The following is a 14,021-nucleotide window of genomic DNA, read 5'->3' on the forward strand; positions in this document are numbered from 1 at the left end:
AATTGCCATATCTTCCTTTAGTCTGTCATCCAGGTAGCCAGAGGTCTTCCAGGGCATCTTTTATTTGTGGTAATAGGTAGGCATTTTCCAAATACATACTCATCAGTATGGCATACTTTAGCCTGTTCTCAGCTAATTTTTCTGTGATGGGCCTAATATTGAAATATTCTTCTCTCATGTACTCATATCATACTCCTTCAGATAAGAAAACACTATTTAAAAAAAAAAAAAAAAGCTTAAAATTTCTGCTCAAAATAGTGGTTTCCAAAAGGAAACAAGTGCCACATAGGGAATACAGTAAAACCTCATTAATTCGAAGTCGTTGGGATGCAAAAATCAGACTTCGAATTACATAATTTTGAATTAACCGCCAACACATACTTCGGAAATGCAAACCCTTGTGGCGTCACAGTATATTCTAAGATCCATTACTGCATGCAATTAACCTTGATTCACAGTTTAAAGCTCTCGCTCTCAAATGCCAGGGCAAAAAACCCCCCACCTATTTCCAAAATGTATCCAACAAGGTGCATTTACAGTATACAAATAATGCACTTAGATAACTCACCAGCAAACATAACCTCACGCAGTGAAATTAGAAAAAAGAAAACATGATTCAAAGACGAGGAGTAATCTATACTGGTTCCTCTGTGCAAGTGCTGTATTCATTGGATTACTGTACTGTATGCATTTTAGATGCCTTGTGCTTGCCCGGAAAGTACCCAATGCTGTTAAAACATCGCGGCTTATCGAACTTTCCTATGACGAGGGGAGAAAGTCTCTCACTTCTGTCCACAACAGTACAGTGACTATAATTCTATGATTTCCCGCCATGGCACTTCTAGGACCCATTATTACACGTAGTCACCTTGATTCTCAGTTTAAACTTTTCAAAGGTCATGAAAAACACTCAGAAATGTATCCAACAAGGTTCATTTACATTATTCAAATAATGCAGTTGTATAAAACAATGGCAAACATAACATCACGCAACGATAGGAACAAAAAACACGATTCAAAAACGAGGAAAAATTATGCTGGCTCCCCTGTGCAAATGCTTTATCTTTTGGATTATTGTACTGCTTGCATTTTTAGATGCCTCGTACTGGCATGAAAAGTGCCAGATGCCCTTAAAACATCGTGGCTTTTCGAACTTTCCTATGTCGGGGAAGGAAGGGTCTCGCTTCCGTGTGCATTGCATAGCAATACAGTACATTTCCCAGCTGGCAATTCTCTCCTTTAAAACCAAAAGTCCGTTTGGCCTCGGCTTTAAAAAAACAAAAAAACAATGCAGTTTCATCGGCATTGATAATAATTTTTGGTGCGTACGAATTGATTATAGGCTATAAGCCACACTTTTTTGCCACTTGTCAGCATCAACAGTGTTCGCAGATTCTACCTCTCCGCACACTGCCTGCTACGTGATATTGTGGTGTTCGTTAAAACGCCATATACAAAATAATTACGATTCCGCTCGAACATAGCAGATATGAAGCACACTGCAGACACGCCGAAGTAGGTGAAAGTGCGGAAAGTTACCCCTGTGTGTTCCGGAGGGCGCGTTCTTTCATGACGCGGAGAAATTTTGAATTTAAATTACTCTGTAAAATACTATTTTCTTCAAAATGTAAAGGCATTTTCGAATTAACCCTCTTTAGCCCAAATTTATTTGACTGAGGAAAAAAAAATTTTCTTTTTGAAAATCCCCTTTAAGTAGGTATAAATAAAGTTTGTGTGTCAAAATCCTTGCATTTTTTGGAAAAATAAGGAATATGGAAAAGTGATTCCAATTGGAATCATTGGGCAATTCGACTGCAAAATTTATGAAATAACAGGCAATATGAAGCTTAATATTATGTATTGTATTAGACAATAGTGCCGACCCTGTAGTGTAGGGGTAGCATGCCTGCCTCTTACCCGGAGGCTCCGGGTTCGATTCCCAGCCAGGTCAGGTATTTTTACCTGGACCTGAGGGCGGGTTCGAGGTCCACTCAGCCTACGTGATTAGAATTGAGGAGCTATCTGACGGTGAGATAGCGGTCCCAGTCTAGAAAGCCAAGAATAACGGCCGAGAGGATTCGTCGTGCTCACCACGACACCTTGTGATCTGCAGGCCTTCGGGCTGAGCAGCGGTCGCTTAGTAGGCCAAGGCCCTTCAAGGGCTGTAGTGCCATGGGGTTTGGTTTTTGGTTTCGGATTAGACTTGACATGCAATGTCAGAGAATGTTGCAAACATGTAATAGCGTACCATAGTATGTTATGAAGAGTGGGGGTGATGTTAGATTGTGAATCAGTTACATTGTGCAATACGCAGTGTACAACATTATTTGGACATGTCACCTGAGCACACACAATTTAGAAATGAAGTGTAATTTGTCACTTCTCGTCCATATTCGCAACGTGGTGGAAGTTCATTTTTTCACATGGAAGTTTTCGAAACCTTTTTTATGAACGACAGAGAGCAACCCAACATTTTGAGCATCATAACCTTGAATTGGACTTGATAAACAGCTTACACCTGCACTTTTGCTTCGAATATTCAGGCCAGTGGCCAATTTGGTCAAAGCGCGTGTCCACTAATGGAAGTTTCGGAGCAGGTGAAGATACCCAATCTGAAAAAGGATGCCCTCTTTCCTTTGATTCAATTTTTCCAGCACTCATCAATGCAGATGCTATAGAAGCCTTGAACGCAAGGAATGACATGACCCTTTTTACATTATTTTGCTTGCAATGTCTCCTGTAAAGAATCCATGAATCTACAGCACACACATCCAATACAGAAAACACAACTCTCAATCTATTATGATAGAAGGAAGTCATTGAATTTGACAACACTACATGTACATCATCTAGACTACCACACACCAGAAAAGCCCATTGAGTCCAGTTGGAATCATACATTCTTTGATCACTATATCATTCCCGTTTGTATACAATGGTCAAATAAGATGCTGTTCATAAAAATGGAGCTGCAAATCATATATAAATATTTTTTCTAGCTTCGTAGTGATATATTAACGGTAGTGTTGAATATCGCAAAACAACAAACTGTACATAACCTTGACAGAGCACATCATTCACTGCTATTACACACAAATGCTTGTGCAGATCATTCTGACAGCTTGACACATCTCTACACATGAAGCCAAGGCTTCCAAGGAATAAAATATATCTGGCAAAGAGTTACTTGGTAAAATCACAGAAAGTATGAAAGTGATTCCAATTGGAATCATCGACCTGGAGAGGGTTAAAAGACCAAATTTCTGTAACGGGACCGACATTGTTCTTCGAATTATGAATTATCCATATTTTTAATTAAACAATTTAATTAACATGCAAAACCGTACCTCCTGTTTCTGGGAACGAGAGCTGCTTCGAATTAGGCGAGATTTTGAATTAACCGATTTCGAATTATCGGGTTCTACTGTACATCAACAGAGTTAGAAGACTACTGTGCTAACTTCATATTATTTAGTGTGACTTCAACACAAAAGAAAAGTCCTCTAAGTTAACTACAGGTTACTGAGGTCTAGTGTCTGTCAAGACTCTATAACCAGGTTAGGGTTGCTTACTAAGAAACATGTAGTGAGAAAAGGCTTCAAAGATATACTATGAGCTTCTAAACTTTTACTGCTACAGTTTTATCCACATAAAGGATTTAGTTTCATTATTGAAGTCTATAAAGTCAAAAAAGAACACACTGTAATCCTCAATCAATCAAGATTTAACATCGAAGAAAGCTAGAACAAATCTTTAAAATTGTGGACCACCAGGGTATTTAGAGTACACAATCCAGAAATTGCTCATGTGATACGAAACTGTCATTTCTTAATGTGGTAATGTAATATGAGGGCCTTCTTTCTACCTCATGCAGGAATATTAGTATAAATGAAATTATTATGGTTCCTGGTATGGATTCACATAACCTTAACATTGTTTAAAGGTAAGACAGGATGTAGAGTAGGATTTACCAAGCTCGATAGCTGCTGTCTCTTAAGTGTGGCCAGTATCCAGTATTCGGGAAATGGTGGGTTTGAACCCCGCTGTCGGCAGCCCTGAACATGGTTTTCTATATGGTTTCCCATTTTCACACCAGGCAAATGCTGGGGCTGTACCTTAATTAAAGCCATGGCCGCTTCCATCCCACTCCTAGCCCTTTTCTGTCCCATCTTCGCTATAAGACTTATCTGTGTCAGTGTGAGGTAAAGCAACTTGTAAAGAAAAAAAAGTAGGATTATCCACAAGCATGAGGAAAACCGTAATACAACATAAGCATGTAAATGCATATTATCAACTTATTATTGCATAAACATCTACAGTATATATCCACATCAAGATATCGTTGAGTTTAATATTTTCCACATTTGAATATTCAGAGGAGCTCCATCCCATTCCTGTGCAATTATGCCTCCACAAATATAGGTATAACCTACCATTGTCTCAGTTTTGCATTCATACTATGAATACTATTTCAATATTAACCTGTTGTTTATGTTATCATTCCCAAAATAATTATTTAGGTAATATTTACGATGATGCTGCCATTAATTCAAGTTTAAAATTTTGCATAGCATTCAGATGATCCTAGTATCTCCTTCAAATTATATATGTAATGCATAATTCTAAGCTAACTGTAAATTAAACAAAAAATTAAAATAATTCAATTTCTGGAAAGGAATCTCAATGGATTACATTACATTAGGAAAATAATGGATATATGGCTTCATCAATCTCTGGTTGTAGGCTGTCAGCGGAATCTCTTGGGACTGCCATCTTCTCAGTTCTTTTAAATTTTTTTAGTGCATCTTGATTGTGCTTTCCATTCAGGCACTCTTTATAGTAATTTCACCGCTCCTTGCATCGTTGAATCTCTGCAACTTAAAACCACTTGTTAACATCAAGTTGTACTCTTCCTAATAGACACATTTTGGAGTTATGACACATGGTTTTAAACTTCATACTATAATAAAAAATCTTGACACTTTTTATGTTAACGTGAGTGTTAGCTCATCCATCAGCTGTTAATGTTCTTAACTCTTTCATGGCATACTGTTTCCAGGTAAGCAGGTAGTAAAGCATTAGATGGAGGTAGTAGGAAACAAACCAAAGACAAACAGATGACAACAGAGACAAAGAATTCTGTTCCATGGAAGGGTGGATGTAAAGGCTTCCACTTATCTGTAACCTCAGCACTTGGTGGGGTGCCCGGCTGCCTTTGCCCTGAGGAATTAACCTGGTACTCATTTTTGGTGTAGGCTGAGTGAACCTCAGGGCCATGTGCACCTCCTGAAGTAGAAATCTTGTTTCTTAAATTTTACAACTCTCTGATGGGGAATCGAACCCACGTCCTTCCGGGTGAACTGAACACGGCTTTACCGCCTCGGCCAGGTAGCCCCTTTATAGACAGTATAAATATTCCATTATCACATCACTGGAGGGTTTGTCAGAATGCTTTCACTTAGGTATTGTATGACATGGTAAAAGTACATGATGTCTTCCACATGCTGTCTTTAAAATTTACAGTTATGAAGTAGGTTTAATCATATTTAAAAATGACATCATGAATAAATTTAGTCCATGTTGATCTCAGTCAACTACTAATACATCAACTAGGTTCCCACTGTGCTCTACCACAACTCTAGTATTTCTTTTTCCTATTATTACACAGTTCACAAAATTCATCAATATTAAATATGATAATGTCTCTCACAATTCATGTAATAAATTATACATTTTTTCATAATTAACATAATTTGTAAGCTTCAAAATAGACATGTATTTCATTAAATGAAGTCCATTTGGCAGCCCTGAAGATGGTTTTCTGTGGTTTCCCATTTTCACCTCAGGCAATGGCCGAAAACCTTAGATGTGTGATGTTAAACCACTAGGGGGGGAAAAAAAAGTTGAAGGAATATACTTGTAATATTTCCTCTACTCCATGCTCTGCAATAATTCTTTTTGCTGTAATACAATAAAATTTCCAACAATCAGCCATTCTGGTCTATGTCTTTGAATGGTCACTGCATGTATGTATGTATGTATGTATGTATGTATGTATGCACAGTCATGTTTGGGATGTATCTCACTTATACAGTAAAAGGTGTCAAATCAAGAAAGGGGGAGTAAGAGTGTATGGGCATTGAAAACAGTTTACTGATTTATACCTTGTTTTTTTTTTTAAACTGAAAATTGTGCTCTTTTTTAGGTGAGATGCAACAATTGGTCACAAGCATCTTTACCGTCTGGATGTGACGCATTTACTGTTCCATTATTTCATCGAACAGAAGATGGTAAACTTATATATATAGGTAAGAATGAATACTATATTTATGAAATGTCTTGTTTATATTAGAAATATGTTCCTTACAGAAATAGCAGATTCCAATTTTTAAAAAAATGAAATGGTTACTTTAATAATACAGGTGGCAAATACAGCCCGCGATTTGAAACGCTGTCTGAGGGTTTCACTTCGCTGAAGATGATTGGACGTCCCAGTGAGCATGGTACTCCACCTCCACCTAGTAGCAAGACTCCTACTCATCCATATGCTTGGGACAATTCTACTTACATTGGCTCTGAGTCAGATGATTTGGAAGCAGGTTAGTATCAACACTGTACGTTCAATTTGAGCAAGGGGCTAGTGGCCTAGATGTTAGGCCTCTTTAAACAACAACAATCATCATCATCATCATCAATTTGAACAGGAAAACATGGTACATATCGAAAGTGTTTTTCAAATTTACTATCACATGGTCTGATATTGTATTATTTGATATATTGCAAATGGGGAAGTAATCTTATTTATCACTTAAGGCATGGTAAAATACACAGAGGAAATAGCTGTAGTCCAGTCCATTAACTTGTTAATATTAAAAAAATAAAAAAAAAATTTTAAAAAAAGTTTTGAAAACACAAAAATGCCATTAACACACCATTGTGGAAGATAATACAGTAAATGAAATTCTTAATCTTGAGGATTTAAAACATGTTACTACTTAGCATGGTATTAAGAGTATAGGTGGTAAAGTGAACACACTGAACATGTCTCTTTAATGTCATAGAGTTCCTTCAACTGCTGCTGCGGTGCTTCAAACTGTGGCCCTGTAAACGTAAATAATGATATGACATAGACCTTCGATAAAGTACTGCTACTACTCAAGCTTGATCATATTTTTCGCTCGTTGTGTATAAAATGACAGTGGCTGCTTCTATTTTTATCAGTATAATGGACAGCAAAGCTTTCATGGCTCAGGTGGCAGCGCACCGGCTTCCCACCGCTGAGTTGCGTGGTTCAAATCCTGGTCACTCCATGTGAGATTTGTGCTGGATAAAGCAGAGGCGGGACAGGTTTTTCTCCCGGTACTCTGGTTTTTCCTGTCATCCTTCACTCCAGCAACACGCTCCAATATCATTTCATTTCATCCGGCAGTCATTAATCATTGCCCCAGAAGAGTGCGACAGGCTTCAGCAGTCGGCACAATTCCTATCCTCGCCGCTAGATGGGGGCTTCATTCATTCCATTTCCTGACCTGGTCATATGACTGGAAACAGGCTGTGGATTTTCAGTGGACCTTCTTTAATCATCATGTAATCAGGGAAGTTTCTGCTTTTCTTTGGTCTTCTATTGTAGAATTGTGTTTTCTGATATACGTTATCTCTTCAAGTGTATATGAAACCGTCTACATAAAAATAACCAGTTAATTATTGAGGGAAATATTATGAAGGGATGTCACTATGAAAGACTGCATGCTGCTGACATAGTACAGGTAAATTTTCTAAGAATGTGTCCTAAATTGACTAAGGCACAAGTGAGTCCTAAAATTCCGTGCAAAAAATAGAGAATAACATATATATTTCAATCCTTTAGTAATTTAACTGCCAGCATATTTATATTTTATTCAAGTAAATGACTGAGATAACTGTTTTATTTACTTTGAAAGTGAACATTTTCTTTGACACTTTCAACAGAAAATTTAACTAGGAATCAATAAGAAAATATAGCACAGATTTTGAAGCAATTGAAGGAGGATTAAAATGATTAAATTAGTTTCAGAAAAAAATCATAAGAACAGATTCTTAACTACTGTCGACGCAAAAAGTATGTGCGGTCGAGTTTAAACATTAATAAAATTTGATCCAGTCCACCAATATAAAATATAATCACGTCATCATAAAACATGTTTAATTCTACGTTCTTTGGTGGCATCTGCATATTTTTGTTATGTTTCTTGTGAAAGTTATATTAGGCGGAATGCAAAAAGTACCCATTTTCTTGCCCGTTTTTTTTGTAAACAACAACTTTGTAGTGCCATTACATGAAAACGCACTATCCAATTTTCATAAAATTTAGGTACATTATGGAATGCACTGTTATAAATATATTTCTGAAGTTTAATTACTTTACACACTTTGACAAAAAAGTTGTTGTTTTTGTATAAAAGGCTGTCCGTTTGATAGTGGATGGTCTTCCGAAATTGAAATTAAGTTCATCAGAAAGGTCTGAAGTTTTTTGTTTCTAATAGTTCTATACTGAAAACGTACAATGATTTCTCTATTTTATACTGATTTTTATTTGAAAGCAAGCGAGCGATATGCACTCAGGCGTGTCAAGTAACTTGAGCGAAGGGTTATCTAGTAAGCGGGCAAACCCCGTTGCGTGAGCTCCCTTTCATGATAAGATGACAAGCAGGCGACTTGTTTGTGGTGTAGTTATTTGCGTTCATCTAGTCTTTCAGTATCGCTGGCTGTATTGCTCATTTAAGACAAAGTTAAAATGCCTCCAAGGTCATGTTTTAATTAATAGAGAAATGTACACTCAAGTTTGAGCATTAAATAAATTTCACATTTTAGTCTTTGCTATAGTCTGTAATTGTCCTGGTTCTTTTCGTGCATGTTATGTGATATCTACTACACTTCTGTCCACACAAAATGCACTTACAATCTTCGTCTGGCTCATGGAACTTCTGGTTTACGCATACCTTGTGGTGAAACCCATGTATGGAGAGTCGTGTTATCACGTGGCGCTGTGTGTTGCACTCTCTAGTCCATCTATCGTCCGTCATCGCTGGTGAGGCGTAGAAGTCGAGGTCGATTTCACTTTTCTTCCTTTCCCTGATGTTTACTAGTGCCCTGCTTGCTTCCGTTGATTGTAGGTAGAACTGTGATCGTATGTCTTCTATGAAATACGTCTCCCGCAGCATTTCGTATACCATCCGGGATGGCGCTGTCTTTCCGACTCGGGTAATCCTCTTCATGAACATTGCTTTTATTCTTTCTATTCTCAGCAGGTCTCCGATCTTTAGCTTTTCCCACACGATCTCAATTCCATATGTTATCACTGGCGCTACTGTCGTCTTGAAAAGTCTCATCGCCGTGCTGATTGAAAGGTTTGAAATGTTTTGGATGCTGTATGAGGCTCTGATTGCTGCTGCCGTTCTTTCTTGAATATGTATACCAAAGGACGCCGCTGTTGTCTGTAGTGTTATTCCCAAATATTTGTAATTTCGTACCTTTTGTAATGGCTTTTGGTGTAATGTTATGTTGTCTTTGGGCGTTGATTTCCCACCTTTTCTGAAGGTCATTTGTACTGTCTTTTCTTCATTTATCTGTAGGCTGTTTTCCTCCACCCAGGTCTCTAGTCTGCGGACTGCCCTTTGCACATCCTCCTTTTCTTTCGCTCCGATCAGCATGTCATCTGCGTATAGGATCAGCTCTGCTTTTGATCCTTCCTCTACTATGCGGTTCACATCTGCTGTATAAATGTTGAAAAGTGTGGGACTCATGGGATCCCCTTGCATAACTCCGTTCGTCTGTATTATGTCTTCAGAAATTTCTACGTTGTTGTTTATTCGGATTATGTTCCTCCGTAGACATGCTTCAACTATTCTCACTAGTGGGTCTCTCTCGCCGATTGTCAATTTCATTTTCTCGATTAGCTTTCGCCTGTCGATTGAGTCGAATGCCTTCTTGAAATCAACAAAGACTGCGTGATATTTCCCTCCTTTGTGTCTTAAGGCTTCTTCTACCTGATTTATTAGGTATTTCACTGCCTGGACCGTGCTCCTGCCTTTCATAAAACCAAATTGATTTTCTGGAATGTACCCACTGAAGGCTTCCAGTAATCTTTCATTTAGTATCTTCGTGAAAACTTTAAAGGATGCATTTTCTAGTGCTACTCCTCTAAATGAGTCTAGTGATGTTCTGCTCCCTTTTCCTTTGAACAATATCTTTAGAGTCACTGTGTTCCATCCCTCTGGTATCTTCCCAGTCTGTATACATTTGTTCATTAGGTCTTTCCACAGTTCTTCCATCTCGCCAAGTGAATCTTTTAAGTGTTCCATGTAAATTTTGTCTGGTCCTGCGGATTTCTTGTTTCTCCCTCCTTGTATTGCTTTCCTAATTTCATACGTTGTTATTGGCTCCACAGCATGCGCGGGTTCTGCTGTTTCTATGTCATATGCTTGCTTCAGCCCTTCCTTATTCAGTATGTTCGAGAAATGATGTTCCCACTTCTCCATATGAATTTCTCCTGTTGCAATTGACGTCTTCTTTTTCAGCGCTATGTATGGGTCTGATTTTGCTTCCTCGGCTTGTTTCCTTCCTTGTTTCTCTGTATATTCTTCTTTTTTCTTTTTTATTAGTTCTTTATATTTTTTCCTTTTCTCTGCATATGCTGTTAAGTCTTCTGGGCGTCTGTATAATTTTGCTGCATTCAGGGCCTTTAGAGTTGCTTTTCTTTCCTTGTAACACTCTTGGTCAAACCAAGCTTGTGCGTGTCTTCTTTCCTTTACTATAATAGCTTTCGTTATTACTTTGGTGGCTGTTTCTAGGGCTTCTTCTAGTCTTTCTTCTTCTATTAGGTTTCTAGCTTTCCCGATGTTTTCCTCGCTTTCTTCTACTGTTTCCCACTGGATTTTTCTAGTATATATACTTGGTCTTTTTGCTTCCTTCCTCTTTTGTTGGATTTCCATGCGTAGGCGTGTCATTATAGGTATGTGTTTCCTTATTGGTGCTGCCGATGAGTTCCATAGGCCTTCTTGTTTACACAATTGTAGTTGTACTCCTCTAAAAAATAGTAGGTCGATGGCACTATGACCGTTATGTGCAAAGTAGGTTGGTGTTTCTTTTTTGTTCGCTATTTTGAAGCCTTCTTCTTCCAGTGTCTCAAGAAAGATGCGAGTTTTGGTATTTTCTTTGTCTATCCTGCAGTTAAAATCTCCGGCAATTATAACATTCCTTTCTGCTTTCGTTTGTTCTATGGCTATAGATATTTTATCCATTATGTTTTGTATAGGTGTATTTGGCTGAATATAAATTCCTATTATCGTAATTTCTGATGTGATTATTGTGACCATGTTTTCCTCCTTGATGATTCGCTTGATATCTCCCAGTTTCCCTTTTATGAAGATTGTGACTCCCCCTGCTGGTCTTCCTTCCGTCGGGGTCGCTAGCGTGTGTATACCATAGTAACCTTGTAAGTCCATTGGTTCCGTGAGGAATGTCTCTGTCAGTATCATAACATCTGTGTCGTCTATTGTCTTCTGTGATATGTGGGGTATTGCGTTTCTTATTCCCTCTACATTCCATAATAATACACTTATTTCCGTGCTCGACCAAGGTCCCTTCTTCTTTGTCAATTGGGTGAGATGTTTACTGGAGATCCACCCCTCGTCATGTTTTAGGGAAGGTGAAATACGTATGATTGTAAGAGCAATTTGCTTTTTCACGCTAGAGGGGAAAACAGGCTACTTGAAAACAGATATCCTGTGTGCCAACAAGAGGCAGATTGTCTTGGTATATCACTCCGATTAGTGCAGAAAGTTAAAGCGGAAAATGCGAAAAATTACTGTGCTGATTTATCGACCCTGTCTAAGAGGAAGAGGATATCGAGCGGACGGCAGAGTATAAGTGGATTGATAGGCATCATGCGTAATATTCAAAACTTTTTTGTTTTTTGAAAAGTACACCAACGAAATAGTACGAAAACATATTACATTGAGGTAAGTTATCCTGTTTTCTACCATTAAAAAAATATTTAAAAGTCGTTTTCCGCAAGACGAGTAAAACGTCCTGTGATGTAAGCGGCCGACTGTGGTGTCACGATCCATTACCGCATGCAGCTCTACCAGCCATTGTGCATCAGTTGTTACTAAAAGCCGATTGTTTATCTTTCATAATCGCAAATAACTTCAAAATGACAGAAGAAGGGTTCAAAAATCTACCACATGTGGTACCATCATGGTAACATCATTCTTGAAAAATAGTGACTGTTTTGTGGCTGCAGAAATTTGTGGATCAAAAGCAAATTGGTAAGTTGCATCGGTTATATACGTGCAATGTACTGTAACTCATAGTATTAGAATAACAGTGAACATGGATAGAAATCACTTAAATCACCTTTGCTATTTACTTCTTGATTGATTCCCATATTAGAGAATAACATTACATTTTCCGGCTTTCAGCATTACTAAAATAACAAGTCAGACTTCAGCACTAACATAAAAATATAGCTAGCATTATAGTACAGTAGAAGTCCGTTATAGCGAGAATTCATAAAGGCGTAAAAGTTTACTTGCTATAGCAGATTGTCGTTATATCCGATCTTTTGTAAAAGTCAGGAAAAATCCCACACACATTACAATCGGTATGCAACGGCAATCAGTTTGTTCAAAACTTGCGTTTTCACAGATTTCCATACTAGGGCTTACTCATAAGTTACTTTTCTAATTCTGAGAATGTTAAACGTAATTCTAAAGAATCGGAGTAGTATCACTCCAGTGGCTTTTGTGGCAAACTTCAGTTTTCTTATTCACTCACCTAACTTAACTCCACATGTATCATGAAAACATATTTCAAGCACCAGTAGAGTAACGATAACCTTTTCACTATAAATTACTCGGAATAGCCTTTCTGAAATTTAAGCAGACTCAAGAAAATACAATGAAACCTCATAGTATGCATTCCTCTGCAAGACTATTTCTCATTTAGCACGTCGTAAATTTGAAGTCCCAATTCTCGCCGTATTAAATCTATCTAAAAATACCCTATTAATCACATCACCGCTCAGTACGATCACATTTTTCCGAACCCTAAAATTGTTCTTTGTTACCCCTTGTGAAAGGAACATGATTTCCAACCCAGATTAGAGCCCTCGCCACAGGAGGCAGGTGGGAAATGTTACGTGAAAACAGGAAATGGTCTGGAATTCTGGAACTTTAGAGAGTAAATTCTAGCTTTGGGAAGCAAGCCATCAGCCCCGGGAAGGTTGTTTTGTTCTCTGGTTTTCATTGATATTGCACATGGCCGAGTTTAACCTCCAAATAATTCATGGTCGAAGAGTGTTATAAAGAACAGTGTGCTGCTAGTTATACGGGACCCCACTGCAAATGTTTTTATATGTGTTATCAGGTTACTTACATTTTAATACACTGATTTATTTAATAAGCCCCAGTGGAAAAGGTTTTCACATTTGTTCTCTCATCTTTTTCACGCCTTGTAATACTCTCATCGTATCTTTAGAAACTGTAGTTAGCCTATATCTTTCACTGTACCCGTGCTTACACGACGTAAAATGCACGCATGTCGGAAAAAAACCATAAGTGTTTATATATTCGTGTTCGATAGCTTTTATTCATGTAATCAATAGTACGTTTTCGCGCTTAACACATTATCTTTCCTTGTCTCCTGCAGAAATGCCTAACGCAGTTTTCCTGAATAAACTAACCTCCAAAATCAGTCATCCACTCTGCGCCATATCTTGAGGTGTATCGCATTTTTGCTTAATTTCAGAACATAGTTTTAAAATAAGGCGATCGTTTACTTCAGCCTTTTCTAACGAGTTAACTACTGCTACTGGCCACGTTATTTTTGCATTTATTACGAAAACATGTTGGGCCGATTGCAGAATCGATGACTGGTTTCAAGCCTTAGACAATGGCTACCTAAACAACGTTTAGTCTATCACAATCTTCCATTGCATAAACAATATTAAGCCGGTGTTTAGCTAGACATCATTTAAAGTT

General features: G+C 37.9%; 1 protein-coding gene across 1 annotated transcript in view; it reads left to right on the top strand.

Moving 5' to 3' along the window:
* tweek (transmembrane protein KIAA1109 homolog tweek) overlaps positions 1-14,021 on the top strand; it is an 843,591-nt gene that overhangs the window by 289,754 nt on the left and 539,816 nt on the right. The window contains 2 exon segments of the mRNA XM_068226772.1: positions 6,206-6,345; positions 6,421-6,599. Coding sequence (XP_068082873.1) covers positions 6,206-6,345; positions 6,421-6,599 — 319 coding nt within the window.

This window comes from Anabrus simplex, chromosome 1 (genome assembly GCF_040414725.1).
Source record: "Anabrus simplex isolate iqAnaSimp1 chromosome 1, ASM4041472v1, whole genome shotgun sequence".
In the NCBI taxonomy this organism is placed as follows: Eukaryota; Metazoa; Arthropoda; class Insecta; order Orthoptera; family Tettigoniidae; genus Anabrus; species Anabrus simplex.